General features: G+C 38.6%; 1 protein-coding gene across 2 annotated transcripts in view; it reads right to left on the bottom strand.

Annotated features, from left to right (window-relative positions):
- Window positions 1-13822, bottom strand: part of LOC121313670 (regulation of nuclear pre-mRNA domain-containing protein 1A-like) — a 53700-nt gene extending 39878 nt beyond the window's left edge. The window contains exon 1 of one of the 2 annotated variants that reach the window (XM_041246448.1): window positions 13538-13822. In XM_041246448.1, coding sequence (XP_041102382.1) covers window positions 13538-13688 — 151 coding nt within the window. In that variant the 5' untranslated portion in view covers window positions 13689-13822. The remainder of the gene's footprint in view (window positions 1-13537) is intronic. The other variant, XM_041246447.1, reaches the window with a different exon arrangement.
- Between the last annotated feature and the right edge of the window lie 5589 nt (window positions 13823-19411).

Genomic DNA, 19411 nt, shown 5'->3' with positions numbered 1-19411 from the left:
TGTACATGATGACCATATAATGTGAGCGGAGTGGAGCGATGACAGAATTCTGCTCACCGCTCATAACGTCCTCCGCTCATGAATTCATCCCACTCCACTGCTTGCGAATCCCGCGACGCTCTCTCGCGCCAGACAAAATAGGCACGCTTCGCTCACATTGTACTAACAAATACATATAATAAATAAACTAGCTCCCCCCCCCACTGTTGCTGAGTGCAGATGAAAAGATGTAATGTACATTTAATCGTCCATATTATAAAATCACATACTTCAACCAAAAAAAAATAAAAAATTCAGCTATGATCAGCAAATTAAAAAGGCTACATAAAATGCTCAGAGAATTTACCAAAGATGCTTTGTCATTATTGATTGGCACTGAAAAAAAGCAAACATTGAAAATAAAGTAAAAGTTCGGAAATATCACCTTGCAAAGAGCAGGATTTTTTAACAGTTTTCTACAATGTCGTGTGCGGTGTACTCACCTAATTCCAAACTTTGCATAGGATTTGTATCAAATTAGCTTTATACTGGGCTTGTTTATCCGAATCTCATAGGGAGCTCAAAGCAACCCACAAACACATATGAGCGAGTCTCACTGGTGCTGATGGACCACCCTGTAGTGAATCAACTATCCTTAAGAGTGCAGAAAATATACACTGTGCTCAGTGTTTGTGCATAACTGTAGAACTGTCCAAGAACAATATGGGCTATATATTAACCGCAGACAGATGGACACACTGATGACGTTTCCCACATTTGTATGGCACAAATGCAGCTCCACAAAAATCAGGAGAATATAATTTATTATGGAGGGAAAGATATATATAGTGCATCAGCAAAGCCAATGTAACCCTTTTTTTCATATATATATATATATATAGATGTACAAATAAAAGGGGCTAATTTTGGTTTGAAACTGGAAAATGAATGGTTACCATGCACAGGCATGATGGAAAATATTGTAGTGACTGCATCTACAGTTGACAGCTTTTTTATTTTTATTTTTTTAATAACTCTTGTGCAAACTCAATGGCTGAACATGTATTTAAGAAAAATTAGCGCACAGTCAGTTTATAAAAGTACTCTCCAAACTAATCCAATAATTTTTTCTGCTACTTGTTTGCAGTGTCCAAAGACAAGGTGACAGCAGAAATGAGCACAAGGGCCCGCTGTTTAGATCCTTGAAAAATGAGAAGCCGCATAGTTTAAGAGTATGGTGTAAAGTGTATTGTTCAAGTTCTGTTTTTGTTACTGTTCGTTGCATTACCATAAGTATTATATCTAAAGATTCTACTAGTACATTTTATTTTACTTATCACAAAACTGTTTAAAGCACCAATGTGTTTTACGCAATTGAATTATTTATGTTTGACTGTCGTTTCAGAATAAATCATGGTCGTAATTGTCTGAAATTGTGCGCGTTGTCAGACTGATCTGTTCTCCTGTGCTATAAGATACTGGTTCCCTTTGACTGGAAGGCATCAGTTGTATTGGTGCATGGCTCTTCGATGGGACCAGATTTAGCTGCAATGGGTTTGTCCACTGATGATGATGAGTGCAGTGAATATTGGCCCTCTCCTGTATTCTCCAAACTGAAATGCATGAAAGAGAAGAGTTACCAATCCTGAACCATTGCTTCTGGTGGTGAAAGATTGATTTGAACAGAGGCTAAGTACAAGTCTCTGCTAAACTATGGATGTGACAAATGCCACAGTGGGTTGTCAATGTGTCAATGATAAGGCCTTGCCTGGCCTGTTCCTATATACGCAGGCACTGCCGGATTCTATTTGAATGTAGTGGCCCTGAAGGGATATTCTTCTCACAGTTAGATGTTGATCCAGACAATGTGAGGAGAATCAAGTGTGCTGGTTGTGAAACTGGTCACACAGTTAAATGGACTCATTTGGGGAAACTGGAGTGTAAGGAAGGTGTCCCTGCCAATCGTGTCCAGGTGTCTTGCAGGTACCAAGTGAAGGCTATTGTGACCCACACCTGTAATGTAAAAAGATGGTTGGCTCAGCTGGCCGTGGTTTTTCCAGAACCACCTCAGAGCCGGACCAAAAAGAGAATTTGAATCTTGTTGGAGCAGGGCTGATTTGCTTGACAAACTGGATGCTGTAAACAGACAGTTGAAATACACTGTTCAATCAAATGTTATGATATATTCTATTAGTTTATGGTAAAACTAAAAGGTGCAACTGGCACCCTAAATTTTGTATTTGATTATCGTATAGACATTTATCAATAAGGTTGACTAACTCGTCACAAGAGTGGAAAAAGTTTTCAAAACACTGTCCGAGCAGAAAGTTTCAAACAGCATCTGCAAAGCGCCGTCCAAGCTCTGGGTTCAGATCCGAACCAGTTAAAACGACATGGGGGAGCTGGTATGCCGCCGCTGAATACCACGCACAGTACCTTAAGTTTCACCTGACTTTTGTGACAGAGGAAATCGAAATGACCCCAAACACAGCAGCTTTAAAATGTGCTGAAACGTCTGCTTAACAGTTCTGAAAACATAGATACAATTCAACCTAATCACAGAGTACGGAAAAGAGCTCGTTAATTTAATCAAATGGTTTGAAAGTCGTGAAATTCGTGTTCATCAAGCGCACAAAGTTGCTGATATAATTAACAGTTACCAAGCTCTTAAAGGGGAGCAACACAGCAACGACGCAGCGATTCAAAGCCTAAAGTTTCAGATAAACTGAACAGCTACTTCAACCCCGACCATTGCGAAAGAACACCCTGTTTCACTCAGCCAGCAAGCCAGTTCCTTAAGGCAGTAAGGGTGTTTGATCTTGTACAACAGCGTATTTTAAACTTGGATACTCTCCCGTTGGATTCCATGCCAGGCTTCATCCGGGACTGTAAAGTTGAATAGGAAGGCTACCGCTTTTATGCAATGATCTTTTCTTTTTGGAGGTCTGCAGAGTCACGCTTTTCCAACATCACAAAACTGGCCAAGCAATACTTGTCTTTTGTCCTCAACACTGTTAATGCGGAGCGAAGTGTTTTGGCACACGGGCAGGTTTTTATAGCTCAAAGGCAATCCATGAAAGAGATCACAGTGAACCATCTGGCGATGCTTGGCTTTAATTAAAAAAAAAAAAAAAATTAAATATAATTAAAAAAAAAAAAAAAAAAAAAAAGATATTTCCTGGACTGTATATGTTTATTTTCTGAAGTTAGTTATATTTATAAAATGTTCAAGTTTTTATATAAACTTTAATTCTAGTTCTGAAATAAATGTAAAAAACGTGTTTATTTTTGTAACTGGGAAATGGAGTGAAAAGAACATTGGCCACTGTACATTATATACTATCACTATCTACAGTTCAAGGTAAGAATCATTAGATATTCATTTTTGCAGTTTGATAAAATACTTTATACATACAATTTATTAAATAGTTCTGTCCATATTTCATGAAAAATGATACTCTGATTCACTGCTGTGAATTTTGTACAAAAATCTGCGATTCTCAGGGCCTTATGCATAACAGTTAAACAAAAAGGCACGACTTGTTCAATACTGTTTACATTATGTCCAAAAGCAAAGCATTTGAATTAATCTCACAAACCCTGATTAATGCATTGTACTAAATTCAGCTTATTTTTCTATGCTATTGCCATATAATCCAAACAATATGCTTTGAAACAAAAAGGTAATTAGTAGATTTAATTAAAAAAAAAAAAAGTTGCGTTAATTTAAAAAAAAAAAAAAGTGAATACTTGGCCTACTTCTGATTTGTCTTATCCAACGTGCAAAGTGGGCTTGAAGCGTGTATCCTAGCAACGCGCTAATCTACCGTACCTGCACTCACACTAAGGTTTTAATGCAAACCGACAACAGGAGACTTAAAACTGGGTACCAATTCAAAGCTTCAATTCACCAAAATGTAAATCGAAGCTTGGTAAAATTTAAGGTCAGATGATCAGTAATCGATGCATCGATTAACTGTTGCACCCCTAGGTAATACTGTAGGATTTTGTATTACTTTATTGAATATTCTAGTGCAACGAGAAGAAAAATATTAGTAGATCTGTGTAAAGCCTGTGTAAAGAATTCACTGGATCGAGGTCGGGCTGACCTGTGGAAAGTTCCAAGATTTCCTTAATCAGACTAAAGCACCTTTTTAAAATGAAAACAAATTTGTGGTTTCACAGTAATAAGAAAAACAGAAGTGTAACTGCACAGACTCTGTAAGAGTCTGAAAATAACACAATATAATGCAACACATGGTCTAATTGAATATGTTTAGTAAGTGCACAAAGGTACCAGTCTGTCACGTAAACCGTAGACTTAGCTGAGAGAATTTAATTCATTTGGTAATCTCGCCTTTGCCTGCTTGCAGAAAAGAGGTACTGGATGTGGACAGATAAGGAAAATGAGTCTTGGCAGCAGAAGTGAACATTTCATTTAATTGTATTGGAAACGAGTTCACAGTAAAAGCTCTCATCAGAAAAACCTTAAATTAGGAAGAGATTTGTAAGATCCAAAAACAGAGAGGTAATGCAAAGGAAAAAAGCAACCTTTTGACAGGACTATATTTGAAACTAAAAGGCCGTTCTGGATATAGGAAGATAAGAGGAACATGCTTCGATATCCAAACTGAATTTAGTGGTCAGCTGCAGTCTCAAGTCCAAGGTCTCTCTACAATGGGTAATCTTATAGTAACCAACAAAAAGTACCTTTTGGTTGCAGAAGAAAGGAGTTAATAAGCTGATCTCCATTGTCTCACTATGACTAAACAAATAAGCATGTATTTCTCTTATCAGTGGGCATAACAGTGTAGGGCAGTTTCTTGAATCCAGCAAGAGTATGATCTAATGTAATAAATTTGGGAAAGTGCTTGCAGTGGTGTTTTATATTAACTACGAGTAACTCTTGCTAGATTCTCTCGAAGAGTTATCTACAGTCTGAAAACTGCCAGAGCAGGGGATTTTGGGAAGACGGAAAGAGGCCAAGTTTACAAACTGTAACCTTTTTCTGGCGAGTGTTATATTTAACCATGTTTATTATAGACTGGATTTAAAGGTAACTGAACCTGTGACTGTAGGCTTTGTGGTTTTAGACAATGGCTCAAGTTCTGACAGTCTTTGTTCAGTATTACTTTATTGAAACACACTGAAAAGAATGTCTTTGCTGTTGAGAGTGAAATATATTTTAGACCCAGGTTAGAGTAATCAAACAGAGTTGGGGTTATACAGTGCCTATAAAGTCTACACCCCTTGAACTTTTCACATTTTTGTTATGTCAGTGCCTTAGAGTTTCATGCATTTAAATGAGGATTTTTTCCCCCACTAATCTACACACCATACCCCACACCGTTAAGGGGAAAAAGCGTATAGAGAAAAATACAAATAAAATTTAATACAAAACTGAAAGATCATAATTGGATAAGTCGCTCCCCCCCCGAGTTAATACTTGGTGGAAGCACCTCTGGCTGCAATTACAGCTGTGAGTCTGTTGGGATAGGTCTCTACCAACTTTGCACACCTAGATTTGGCAATATTTGACCATTATTCTTTACAAAACTGTTCAAGCGCTGTCAAGTTCCTTGGGGAGCATTGATGGACAGCAATCTTGAACTAATGCCACAAATTTTCGATTGGATTTAGGTCGGGGCTTTGACTGGGCCACTCAAGGACATTTACCTTTTTGTTCCTTAGCCACTCCAGTGTAGCTTTGGCTGTGTCATTTGGTCATTGTCATGCTGAAAGCTGAACTTCTGTCCCAGTGTCAGCTTTCTTGCAGAGGGGAGCAGGTTTTCCTCTTGGACTTCTGTACTTTGCTCCATTCATTTTCCCTTCTATCAAGACAAGTGCCCCAGTCCCTGCCGATGAGAAACATTACCAAAACATAATGCTGCCTCCACCAAGCTTCACAGTAGGGATGGTGTTCTTTGGGTGATGTGCTGTGTTGGGTTTGCGCCAAACATAACGCTATGCAAAAAGTTCAATTTTAGTTTTGTCAGACCACAAAACTTTTTGCCACATGGCTACAGAATCTCTTTTTTTGGATACTTCAAAACAGGATTCAAGGTGGGCTTTCTTGAGTAATGGCTTCCTTCTTGCCACCCTACCATATAGGCCAGATTTGTGGAGTGTTTGGAATATTGTTTTCACATGCACACTTTGAGCAGTCTTAGCCATAAAAGCCTGTAGTTCTTGCAAAGTTGCCATTGGCCTCTTGGTAGCCTCTCTGGTCAGTCTCCTCCTTGCTCGGTCATCCAGTTTGGACAGACGGCCTGATCTGGGCAGGATCTTGGTGGTGCCATACACCTTCCACTTCTGAATCGTCTTGACCATGCTCCAAGGGAAATTCAAAGCCTTTATTTATTTCTTATACCCATCCCCTGATCTGTGCCTTTCAACAACTTTGTCCCAGAGTTCTTCTGAAAGTGCCTTGGTGCTCACAGTTGAGTCTTTGCTTTGAAATGCACTACCCAGCAGAGGGAACCTACAGGAACTGCTGAATTTATCCTGAAATCATGTGAATCACTACAATTTAACATAGGTGGAGGCCACTTAACTTGGTGTGTGATTTTGATGGGGATTGGTTACATATGAGCTAATTTAGGATTGTTATTACAAGGGAGGTGGACACTTATCCAACCAAGCTAATTCAGTTTTTATTTTTAATTTTCTACAAATTTCTAGAATATTTTTTTCACTTGGAAGTTGTGGGGTAGGATGTGTAGATAAATGAAAAAAAAAAAAAATTAAATTTCAGGCTATAAGGCAACAAAAGGTGAACATTTTGAAAGGGGGTGTAGGCATAGGCACTGTATATTAAAAGGAAAAGTTCTATAAAAGCCAAGGTGAAACTTCAGTCAAGTACCATTCAGCTTGCTAGCTCAAGCTTTTTGGTCCATTCTCTGAAGATGTCTGAAAAAGCTTGTTGCTGTTTGGTTGTATTTAAAGGCCTCTGCCTTTGAAGACAGCTCTTGTCTTTGCATATGTTCTACACTACACTTCCATATATTGGAAGGTAAGCATAATCTTGAATTTGTATCTCGCTTGCATTGAAGCACTGCTATAAAAGGTATATGAATTATATTTTAGCTTTAGAGAGTGACATATTAGATGCTTTGGGATTTAGCGGTGGGTGCTTTGGTGTTTTGCATGGCTAGCCTAAGGGCGAAATATAGGACAACCATAACTGTGTTGAAGTGTTAACGCAGTTGAATCTGTAAGGCACTGCATCGCCCAGCTTGCCTATTCAGCTTGGACTCGACGTGGTCTCGCTCCATCTTTACGCGTTTAATAAACCAAAGGAGTATTAATACGCTCTGATTCATTAAAACTTCAAACCTGAAAGAGTGTGTTATTTTCTTGATTACTTAAAAAGTCGTCTGGATATATTGCAAGCCAGTGCACGAACAGTCCACTAACAGGAGTCTAAAACATCTGTGTCCCCCTTAAATGTCTCCCGAGTTTAAGAGTGTACTCTGAGCACAGGGTTCTCCCCAGGAATTCTGTACAGCTGGGTGGCAGAACATTATAGCCAGGAGCACTTTTAATGCAAACATAAAACTGCCTTACCATGAATAAATAAATAAATAATAATCCACCCTAATTCATACCCAGGCTACACTGCTCCATTTACGCCCCGATCCTTTGCAATCTTTTTTGTAATTATGGCAGAGCTTGCACATCATACCACCCAATTCCTTGCTGTAAAAATAAATAAACATTTATTTTTTTCCCCTACATATCAGACCCACTACCACAATGTTTCTTTTCTTTTTTTATGCACCAGCCCCTCTTGCGGTTCTTCCCATTCGCTTTCTACAAGTTGCTCTTCGTTGACTATAATCAGGCTGCTCTCCATTTTCTACATTCTTTCTTTTTCATCATCAATTTCGGTTTGGTAACATCCACAATCATTGTCACTATTTTTACTTATCAACCAATCATTACTTTATACAGCGCTTTTCATAGTGGACCATCATCACAAAGCGCTTTACAAGATACAGTAAAAATAAAAACAATGCATAATAATACATGAAATAGTGAAACAATGCATAATACATGAAATACAAGAATAGGATGTGAAAAGAAATCTAACACTGTGGACGTGTAAAAAAAAAAAAAAAAAAAAAAAAAAAAAAAGCAGCAATGAGAAAACAGACATCAGGCTTAAAGAGCATGGAAAGCATGAGAAAAAGTGGGTCTTGAGAGTTGATTTAAAGCGAGCGACGGTGGGAGCATCACGCACCAAAGCTGGGAGAGAGCTCCAGAGAGTCGGAGCCATGAAGCTAAACGAGCATTATCCAAGTGTGTTGAACTTTTGCTTGGGGAGTTAGAGGATCTCGGCTTGGGGGCAGGGACATAGCGGGTCAGCAGGTTGAAGAGGTATACTTAGAAAATAAATTGGATATTTTTTTTTAGCAGTCATTTTAACATTTCAGCCTCTAGAAGTGCTTAAAACAGAAAACCCACCCCTTCAACTCTCTGATTGGTTAAATGTAGTGTCAAGTCTGCAAGATGGGCGGATCAGGGTTGTTCAGCTGGGCGGCGACAGTCACTTAGCCGGTGGCCCACCCAGCTGAAATGGAATGGGGGAAACCCTGGAGCATATATATATATATAGATTGATAAAAGAAGTATGTGGAACTTGACAGTGTGTGATTTATATATTATTACACACACACACACACTTCAGCGTGTTTCGTTACTGTGACTATCTCTTGGAATATTTCAGGAAAAGTTCTCATCTCTTCATGCACGGGAAATGAATAAACTTGCTGTTGAATTTTACCAAGCTGAAGCAGAGCGAAACTGGACAACAGTGAGCACTGCAGTTTCCTTCTCATTAATTTAAATGCATTTGTATCTGTGCCTGAACTGCAACTCAACCTTCTCTCAGAAATTAAACAATTAAAATATATCTATTTTAAAACCATTCAATACAGCAAAGGGAAAGATGTAAAGAACAGGATTTCAAGTAAACCAGTCATTCAGCGTAAAAGATTGTGATGTCACTTGGTGCATGTAGCTTATACAATAGTTAATACTTTACTGTGTGGCGTAGCCTTCGAGACTGACCATGACTGGTATTATGTACAGGGTTTATTGCATATCAATATAAAATAAAAACTTAATTATACTGCATTTGTGTTTTTAGCAATAAAGTAGGTCTCTGCAAGCGTAAGGGTTTTTTTTTTTTTTTTTTTTTTTTTGATATGGAAATCATCATCGATATTGTATCAAAATATTGATTTGCCCATTTTTTATATATATATATATATATATATATATATATATATATATATATATATATATATATATATATATATATATATATAATACACAAGGGTGGTTTGAAAGATTGAGTCTAATATAGAAGGAAACACCAGAGACTATTGCTGTTCTGTCAATGTTAAGTATACTCAAACAGCCAAGTCACAATAGTCTAGATAACTTCCTTATTAATGCTGTTTCATTCTAAGTATTATATTTCCTGTATTATTTCCTATCCAAGGAACTGAGGCCGTGAGGAACTCACAAGTATGAAATTTACAGTGCCTTTATTTTAAGCACAGAAACAAATACATGTTTTGAATGAGGATATATGTATTTACAAAAATAAAACAGGAGAAGGAAACAGCATCAGTGCTGTCTGTATCTCACACTATTCTGGCAACATGATGAGATAGCTGTGACAACGGTCAAAAGTCTACCAGAACTCAATATTGCCATCGGCTGGTAACTGCTGCACAGTGTACAAGCTACATTTACCACTAAGGAGGATTTTTTGTGCTCCAGCTATTTAATTCCTATTGATGACTTCAAGATTCGTGTGAGACTAGACAGTGAGGAAAAGCTACACGACGGGATTGAAATGGTTTCATATGCAAATAAAACTGACGTTTGTTTATTTGCTTATTTTTTTAAAGTCTATTAATTCAATAACTACAATAACTGTCTATTACTTTGAATTAGATCCCAGTGCAGGATTGTTAAAAGAACACGTCTCCGCTCATTTATTTTCTATCGCAGTTGCACAGCCAGGCTTGTGTTGCTCTGCTGTAATTAGGCTAATTGTTTAGTCAGTGAGGGTTCTGCTTTGTGCTTTTAAAATGATGTTAGGGTGACATTACATAAGCTAGGAAAGCAATCTCCTGGAAAAAGGGAGCCGTGCTTCCTGGTTAGAAATAAGACTTGTGTTTGTTATTGGAGGAGTTATTACTATAAGAATTTGGCGTCAGATATTGTCACTGTATAATCATCAAGTAAGGAAGCAGAGCAATGCTTCCTGGTTAGAAATAAGACTGGTTTAATAATCAAGGAGTAAGTTATTTACAGCATGCAAGTCTTCGATTTTTCCCAGGATTTTAACTTGGGGGTAGCTTGAGAGTTCACATTTGTATTGGGTGACTTGAACCTTGTCACTGTTTAAAATCTTTAGTGGTAATCACATTATTAAGTAGTTTATACATAGCTAGGGGGGCAGAGGCTCCTGATTCATTTTAAAAAACGAATCAATTTTGAGTTTAAAAGCTAAAAAAAAAATCTGAGTTTAACAACTGGAATTTAAAGAGCAAAATATGACGCATCATTGAGAGCTATGATGATAACAATAATAATAATAATAAATCATTTTTAAACACCACAGATTCTATTTTTAAATCTCCGATGCTAAAAGTAAGCAACTAGTCAATTTCCTGTCCTTGCATATTATTTTCTTGTCCGAGTGGTTTGCAGCGGTTACAGTCTCCTACAGCATTCACTACATCTGCAGCCTAATAGGCTGTTGAAATATGACACACACAAATGCTTGTTGGCCCTGTACTGCTTGATGTTTTGCGTAGGCTATATTATGCGAGTTTCCTCTGGGCAAAATTATGATGCAGCAACCCAGTGTTATAACAGGGATATAAAGATCCAAAACAGACTAAAACACAGTATAAAAGCAGAAATTGCATTTTTCACAGATGTTGAAGAGTGAAATAAATTAACCAACATTGCATTATTATTATTATTAGATGGAAGATTATACTTTGTTGTTTCTTACAGAGAGAGAGAGAGAGAGAGAGAGAGAGAGAGAGGATAGAGAGATTGACAGGATGCAAGAAAGTAGTCATAGAAATGCAGAATTCTTTTATTAAAAAAAAAAAAAGTCAGTAGGTGCAGAAGAGCTATCTGCATGCAAGGCTCAATGCCCCCAGAATCAGCAGCACAATTCCACGGGGAAGCAAGTGAATTACCAAGTTCTTGGACAGAAGATCAGGGAAAATATTTTAAAAGAAAAAATAAATAAATAAATTTGTGGCTCAGAATTCACTATGGAAAACTAGGATGGGAAATCTGCAGGTGTGTTGGGAAGCTAGGTTTTCATGTACTGGTCTGAAGGCTACCTAAGGAATGGACTGAAGTTAAGATTTGTAGCAATACATAAACAAAGAAACAGCAGGCTGAACATGAAGAAAAACTAAGAAATTTCAGACAGCCTGTATGATTGAGCAAGTCACACATTACAACCTCCTGGGGGTTTGGGTATTTGCTAACTTGCTCTGATCACACCATAAGGCAAAGAGAAGTATTTTTTTGTTTGTTTGTTTGTTTTTTCATTCACCTAATTTTTCTTGTTTATTACTATAAAAGGTCAAGGGTGAAAAAATTGGTAGAATTTGTATTGTTTTTGAGTGTGCATGTTAAGTGTACCATACCCCACTTTCTACATCATTAATAACATGTACAGACTATATATGGGTGAAATTACATCAGCAACAATATTCCAGATTAAATAACCAATAAACCATTGGACGCTGCTCCCCTGACAACGGGGCCATTTGCGCTTGAGAACGTCATAAGGGGTCATTCAACGTGCATTCGTTTCTGCGTCAACTACAATATATTAAAAAGAAGGATCGGACAAAGTGGGCGGGGCTTAGATGGGAGCCCACTCAGCCCAGTGCAGAGTCTGCTGGGGCTGCTAAAAAAAAACAAAAAAAACATTAACTGGGCGTTTTTTAGGCTAGAATGTCTACCGGATTGGTATATTTACTGCCATTCTTAATTGTTCATTTTACTATATTATTAAAATAGTTTAAGTTTCTAATCGGCTTTTACAGCCGGGGCATTGCGTACGTCCAACAAAATGAGGATTTCGTATAAATGGAAAACAGACTGATCTGAACTTAAATCATTTAAAATTGAGTTTACAACATGGCAGCCTCTAACATTTATTTACCAGTGGTGTCTAACGTCCCGTGTATGTATAGAACGAAGCTATATTGTGTACAGAGTACTTACTGTTTACAACACCCTAGATTACTGTATATGGTGTGTTCGTATATAATTTCTTGTAACAGCCTTGTAGAAAGTAGTGAAACTGCTACTACTAATAATAATAATAATAACAACAACAACAACAGGAATTCACTAGCACTTCAGCTGGCCATGCTCCGATTGATACAGCTCTAATTGAGGCTGATAAAACCTTGCCTTTGGGAACAGGGTGCTAATGAGTTCGTTTCTGCACATATTTTATAATTACTAGGCCTGCTGCAACGTTCAATAGTCAATGCAAATATTTATTTAAAAAACAAAACAAAAAAAAACCTTATACACGTTTAAGTTGCATTTTCGTTACACCAGATCTACACTGCCTTTTCTGGATTAATGTATATGCAAGTGAAGCTTATTAATAGTGAAATAAGCTAACAAAAAGCAAGTCCTTGTATCAGTATTATCTTGTTTATTCCCAATGACGTTGTGGCTATCATCAATGAAATTAAAATATCGACTCACATAACAAATATAGTAACATGATTAAATGTATCACACAAACATATTTCACAAAAGCATTGACAAATCAGAATTTGACTACTGATTTAATATTATTATTGATTTATTTATTAAAATCCAAAGGGACATTTCAGCGCATTACCAACATTATTATTGTCTCACTTAGCAGATGTCTGCATCCAAGGCGATTTTAGAGGGTCTTCAGTATTGATTAAAACCTATCCAGACACACTACAGTGAGCAACATTAAAACTATAAGCTATTTTTCCTATTACACTGCAAAACGAATATGGAGTTTAGGCGATTACCGATTTACTGCAACACTTATGGGCTCCAAAAATGGCGCCTGTGATTTAAAACGCATTGAATTATGAGTAAACTCGCTCGGAATTATGGGAGTCTGTCCGAGCCTTCTTTTTATTATCTTTGGTCAACTGCACCGAAATTCCTCACTCACAACAGCAGTTACGCACATTACGCAACCTGAACCTATATTTCCTTCAGTATGAAAACTATCTACATTACAGAGTTTGCGTATTATTTATTTATTTATTTATTATTTTTTTTAACATAACACAGTTAACCCGATACCGGTATACAGAATCAAGGTTTCTAAAATAATTTTACAATACTTGCCCTAGAGCTGACAAGGAAATGCATGGAGCCGTTGTAACTGAATGAAGCGCCTTGCTTACGACGCTAACATATCCCTCTTGGTAAAAAGGCCGTGTTTACCGAGCTGCAGAACAGACCTATCTCTGCATACCAAATATATCCTTACCTTTCTTGAGTTCCTGGATCCACACGGTTACGATGGTTTTTGAATGTTTTCGGTGATGAATTAACCATAAAGACAAAGTCTGAACGCTTTGCTGTGAATTACTGAGCTCTGATAGTTTTTTCTCTAAAGCAACCTCCGAAAATGCCGACATTTTAATTTATTGCCAGGAGAAGCTTGCTTGCTTGCTTGCTTGCTTGCTTGCTTATACAGAAACGAAGTTCACACACCTCCGCTCCTTCGCCCGCACAAATTATAATCTACTGCGGCAACACGGCAGTACGAATAGGAGGGGCTTCGGGTCTTTCGAACGTGACATCAGCGAGACGAACTGTGTTACGTCACTGTGTACATTATTATTAATGTATGTATTTATTTATTTATCAGCAGACGCCCTTATCACATTACAAGGTACCAGATAATGCAGAATACAATAGTCATTAGTAAGATCAAATTCAAATAAGAGAACATAAGAAATACAGTAAATAATTACGTTTGAGAACTAAGAAGAGCTTAATAAGAGCAGTTAAACTTAAAAATATTTGGTTCTAAGAGTAAATTCCATTAAGAGCAAGTAGTCAGTACAATACAAGGATAAGAAAAATCAAGCACAAGATACAAAAAGTATAATTATGATTGTGAGCAGTAGTAGAATACAGCATGTTATTGCTATTAAGCTCAGAAATGCAGTTCATTTCTTCAGTTATGTATATTTGAACTGGAGACATTGGACACGATGTGTAACGCTCCCTGTTCTTTGGTGCTTTAAAATTGCTTGTGTAGAATACATGATGTCCTTCAACCCATTCGTGCAGTCTGATAATGGAAAATATCCCTGCAAAGCTGATAACCCTGCAAGTGAAGTTCTAGCGCGGGATACAGACAGGTCAATTGTAAATATCCAAACCTCCTCTTATTCTCTGTGCATGCTGAAATCAGACTCATTCTGCCTGCTCCACTGGGGTGTCAGTGTTTAAGGCTCTTCGAAGTTATCTTGTGTGTTTTGCAGATGGACCAGAGCAGGCATCTATTAAAGGACCAGACCAAGCCGAGAATACAAGATTGCTGATAGGGGAAGTTACACCTGTACAGCCTTGAACTTCTGTAATAAAGGAACGTTTTCAAATAGCATTTTCATTCTTGAGTGTGTGTTCCGTTTCGTTAAATATTAAGCTTTGAAGGAAGAGTTTGGGTTAGACTCAAGCAATCCATACAGTACATTCACTGCCTTTCAACAAGTAATGGGGTATTGTATTCTTCAACAGAAAACCTCTATCGTAATTGTACTGTGTATTTACAATAAATACAGTACATTTTCATATTATAAGTAGTTACGTTATCTGTAGCTAAAGCTACCTTTCAGGAAAGCCTACGGATTAATATTGTGGCTTTTTTTTATGTCGTTCTTTTTCTGTGACGAATAAAGAGGGAAATACCATCCTGTGTCTGTTTTTCTGTAAACGTTTCCTGGCATCAGACTTCAGTAGCATTACAACATTACAGTAGGTAAAATGCAAATACTATAATTCTAACAAAAACAGATGACCTCAAATTAAAGCATGTTGGGTCAGTTCTGTAAGTGATCCATTTCATTATGATAAGGCTTATACTAGTTATAAATAGTAATTAATTAATTAAACACAAAGTACTGCATGATAAAGTAACTCCGGCCCCTACAGCCTTCCTGAAGAGGGCAGTGTGACTGCACAAATGGCATCAATTTTGTCTTCTGATCAAGTAATCAAGATCACATGCAGGTTTTGCAGCCTGGCATTTTTTCACACAAGTTTCTGATTATTTCCACTGCTGTGAGCACACAAAGGAGAACACACACAAACACATGAATTGCGACATCCATCCCAAAACTTAGGTTTTCAGTTTTTGTTATAATTAAAATAACCTTTAAATGCAAATGTGACACAAATACAATGATTCTTGGTGGTAAATCTCCCAACCGACCCGTGGGGGCACTAAGCAGCGAGAACAGAGTTCCTTGGACGGGCTGGCCTGACAGTTCTTTCCCAGGGTTCAAAGGAAGTCGGCCAGTCTGGAAGAAGGTGAGACTCTGTTGCAAGAACGCATTGACCTGGAAGGGAAATGACATGGCAGCTGCATACTGGAGAGGCGGTTGCACTCGTTTACCAAGGGATCATGTGTGACAGCATAAAAGGGGGTGGAGAATCGCAGTCTGTCCCTTCACTTTGGTTTGAATTGTTAGAACCAAGAAGGACTGTGAGAGACCTGTAATACACAAAGTGTATTGTGAGTGTTGTGATTTGTTGTTTGCAATTGTCTTGTCCTGTGCTGTATGTTACCAGACAGCTAACACAGTTCTGGAGCTGTCGCCCTGGGCCAGCACTAAACTGGAACAGCACTGCACCTTTGTCACAAATATAAACTTGTATTACCCACCACAAGCACTACTGCACGCACCCAGGACTGGTGACTGTGTCTGTGTTATTGTGGGGCGGATATTGTTTATTATTTGGGACCGTAGTTCCCCTGTTATTGGTGTGTATTGCCAGGGGATTGCACACCACTTTCCAAACTGGATTACAAGGTTCTGTCTGGTTCATTAGCGCACTGCATCACTCCTGCACCTGTTTCCACTCTGCCACTTTACCACAGCAAAGCAGACAGGTGTAAATTAGCATATCCTCCAGCTTCGGAACTACAAGCATAGGCGCCTGGTTATATTTTATTTATTTATTTATGTATTTATTTATTTATTTGACAGCGACAATGTACAATTTTTAACATTTTTGACATGTCATAAGACATTGCCCCCAGATTTAGCTATGAGCTAGTTTTCATTGGCAGTCCCTGGGCAAACATAAAATCAGAAAATAAGACAAATAAAGTAACATTTACAGAATCACCAGATAATTGTGTAAGCAGGAAATATAAAATAGAAAAAGAAAAGTAAGGAACAGCGACAGAGAAATGGCAGATGAAAAGACACAGCAGACATATAAAAGCAAATGAAGAATTATAAACATTTAAAAGACACAACTAACTAACTCATAAAATAACATAACACCACAGAAACCTCCCACAACAGACCGAAACAACTAGTGTCCTTTCTCGATGTCCTTACACGATAGCCACACTCGCTGTATATAACGTAGCGATCCTGGGGGGAGGGGGGAGGATTAGGATAGTGTAGTGCAGGGGTTGCAATGTCTGTGTATGCATGCAGGTGTTGCAATGTGTGTGTACAGGGGCTGCAATGGCTGTGTATGCATACCAGGGTTGCGATGTGTATGTGCGTGCAGGGGTTGCAATGTGTGTGTGTGTGTGTGTGCGTGTGTGTGTGTGTGTGTGTGTGTGTGTGTGTGTGTATGCATGTTGCAATGCGCGCATGCAGGGCTTACAATGTTACAGACACATGCATCGTAGGTCCCAACGTTACAACACACGCACGTCCCAACGACACACACACCACGTCAGCAGGGGTTACAAATGTCTGACAGTGCGTGCAGGGGTTACAATACAGTGTGTGTGTGTGTGCGTGCAGGGGTTACAATGTGTGTGTGTGTGTGCGAGAGTTGCAGGTGTGTGTGTGTGTGTGTGTGTGTGTGTGCAAAGGGGTTACAATGTCTGTGTGTGTGTGTGTGTGTGTGTGTGTGTGTGTGTGTGTGTGTGCGTGCAGGGGTTACAATGTCTGTGGGTGCATGCAAGAGTTGCAGTGTGTGTGTGTGTGTGTGTGTGTGTGTGTGTGTGTGTGGGTGTGTGTGTGTGTGTGTGTGTGTGTGTGTGTGTGTGTGTGTGTGTGTGCGTGCGTGCAGGGGTTACAATGTCTGTGGGTGCATGAGTTGCAGTGTGTGTGTGTGTGTGTGTGCACAGGGGTTACAATGTCTGTGTGTGTGCAGGGGTTACAATGTCTGTGTGTGCATGCAAGAGTTGCAGTGTGTGTGTGTGTGTGTGTGTTTGTGTGTGTGTGTGCAGGGGTTACAATGTCTGTGTGTGCTTGCAGGGGTTACAGTGTGTGTGTGTGTGCAGGGGTTGCAATGTCTGTGTATGCGTGCAGGGGTTGCAATGTTTGTGTATGCGTGCAGGGGTTGCAATGTCTGTGTGTGTGACGTCAGACCCGAAACAATAACACACAGGACAGAGATGTGCAGTTTTGGTGAAGCTGAGCCCTTGCTTGCGCTCAGCATTTAATAAGTGAACAAACAGAAAATAAAGATGCTGAACAAAACAAAACACGGCACTTGAGCCAAAATAAATAGACAAACAAAACGAACAGACACTAACAAACAGGGCAGGAACAGTAAACAAACACACACTAACAAACGGGGCACGAACACTAACCAAACAAGCACTGTGCTGGTCCTCCAGCACGATGTAGCAATTGCTTCCTTTTTCTCTCCGTCTCTCTCCCGTTCTTTCGCCCTGAACACACAACCCCGAGTGAGTGAAAACATGCTGCTTTTATGCAGCTGTACCGAGACTCGATTGCTAATCAATCATTCAATTGGAGTCTCAGTACAATTGCACGTGAATTAATGAAGTGCAATTTTCCGTGCTCACATATTGTTACATTTTACCTGCACGTGAAGTGCTGTGCAATCCTCGTGCCTAAATACAACTATACATTTTAAACACTTGTGCTCGGACACTTTGCCACAGTGCGTGCAGGGGTTGCAACGTCTGTGTATGCGTGCAGGGGTTGTACTGTGTGTGTGTGAATGTGTGGTGTGTGTAGTAGAATATTGGGGTGCAGGTTTGGCATGAAAGATGTGTTGGGGGGGTGTCTGTGTAAGGGAGGGGGAGCGGGGGTGTCTGTTTAAGGGCGGGGGAAGCAAGAGCATACAAGTGGGTTCAGGGAAAAGACCGTGAGGAATGGAGTGAGATAAGAGTGTGCGTGGTTAAATAGATAGAGGGGGAAATAATAAAAGAGAACAAATAACGGCCATATAATCATCTTTGGTTGAGTGTAATGGGGTAATAGAATTTTTTTGATGCAGTTTCATGAACACCACTCACAGTCCGTCTCGCTCCAGTCACTGAGAACCATCCCATCCCTCCCATGGTTATATTAACAGAGTGTGAAATATTACAGTACAAATTAAAAGAATTGAGTTAGGTGTCGTGTTGTTGTAGGCTTATATTTAATGAAGTATAGGAGCTCACAAGAAAAGACAAAAAAAAAACGGCTCAAAGTTTACTGAAGAAGAAGGTGAGAGAGATGCAGTATAATAAAGAAAACCAAGGAGATTGAGTCTCACAGGGTCTGTCTGAATGACTGCTGGTGCTGCTGCAATAATAAACAATGATTATTTGAGGTTGAGAACTCCTTGTGTAAAGAACATAGTTGGTTGAGTGTATTGGGGTAATAGAATATCTTTGGTTGAGTGTATTGGGGTAATAGAATATCTTTGGCTGAGTGTCTTGGGGTAATAGAATATCTGGTTGAGTATATTGGGGTAATAGAATATCTGGTTGAGTGTATTGGGGTAATAGAATACTGTATCTTTGGTTGAGTGTATTGGGGTAATAGAATATCTTTGGTTGAGTATATTGGGGTAATAGAATATCTTTGGTTGAGTATATTGGGGTAATAGAATATCTTTGGTTGAGTGTATTGGGGTAATAGAATATCTTTGGTTGAGTATATTGGGGTAATAGAATATCTTTGGTTGAGTATATTGGGGTAATAGAATATCTTTGGTTGAGTGTATTGGGGTAATAGAATATCTTTGGTTGAGTATATTGGGGTAATAGAATATCTTTGGTTGAGTATATTGGGGTAATAGAATATCTTTGGTTGAGTATATTGGGGTAATAGAATATCTTTGGTTGAGTGTATTGGGGTAATAGAATATCTTTGGTTGAGTATATTGGGGTAATAGAATATCTTTGGTTGAGTGTATT

Source organism: Polyodon spathula, chromosome 3 (genome assembly GCF_017654505.1).
Source record: "Polyodon spathula isolate WHYD16114869_AA chromosome 3, ASM1765450v1, whole genome shotgun sequence".
Lineage (NCBI taxonomy): Eukaryota > Metazoa > Chordata > Actinopteri > Acipenseriformes > Polyodontidae > Polyodon > Polyodon spathula.
The sequence above is the reverse complement of the archived record's forward strand: the minus strand, read 5'-3'. Positions and strand labels throughout refer to the sequence as shown.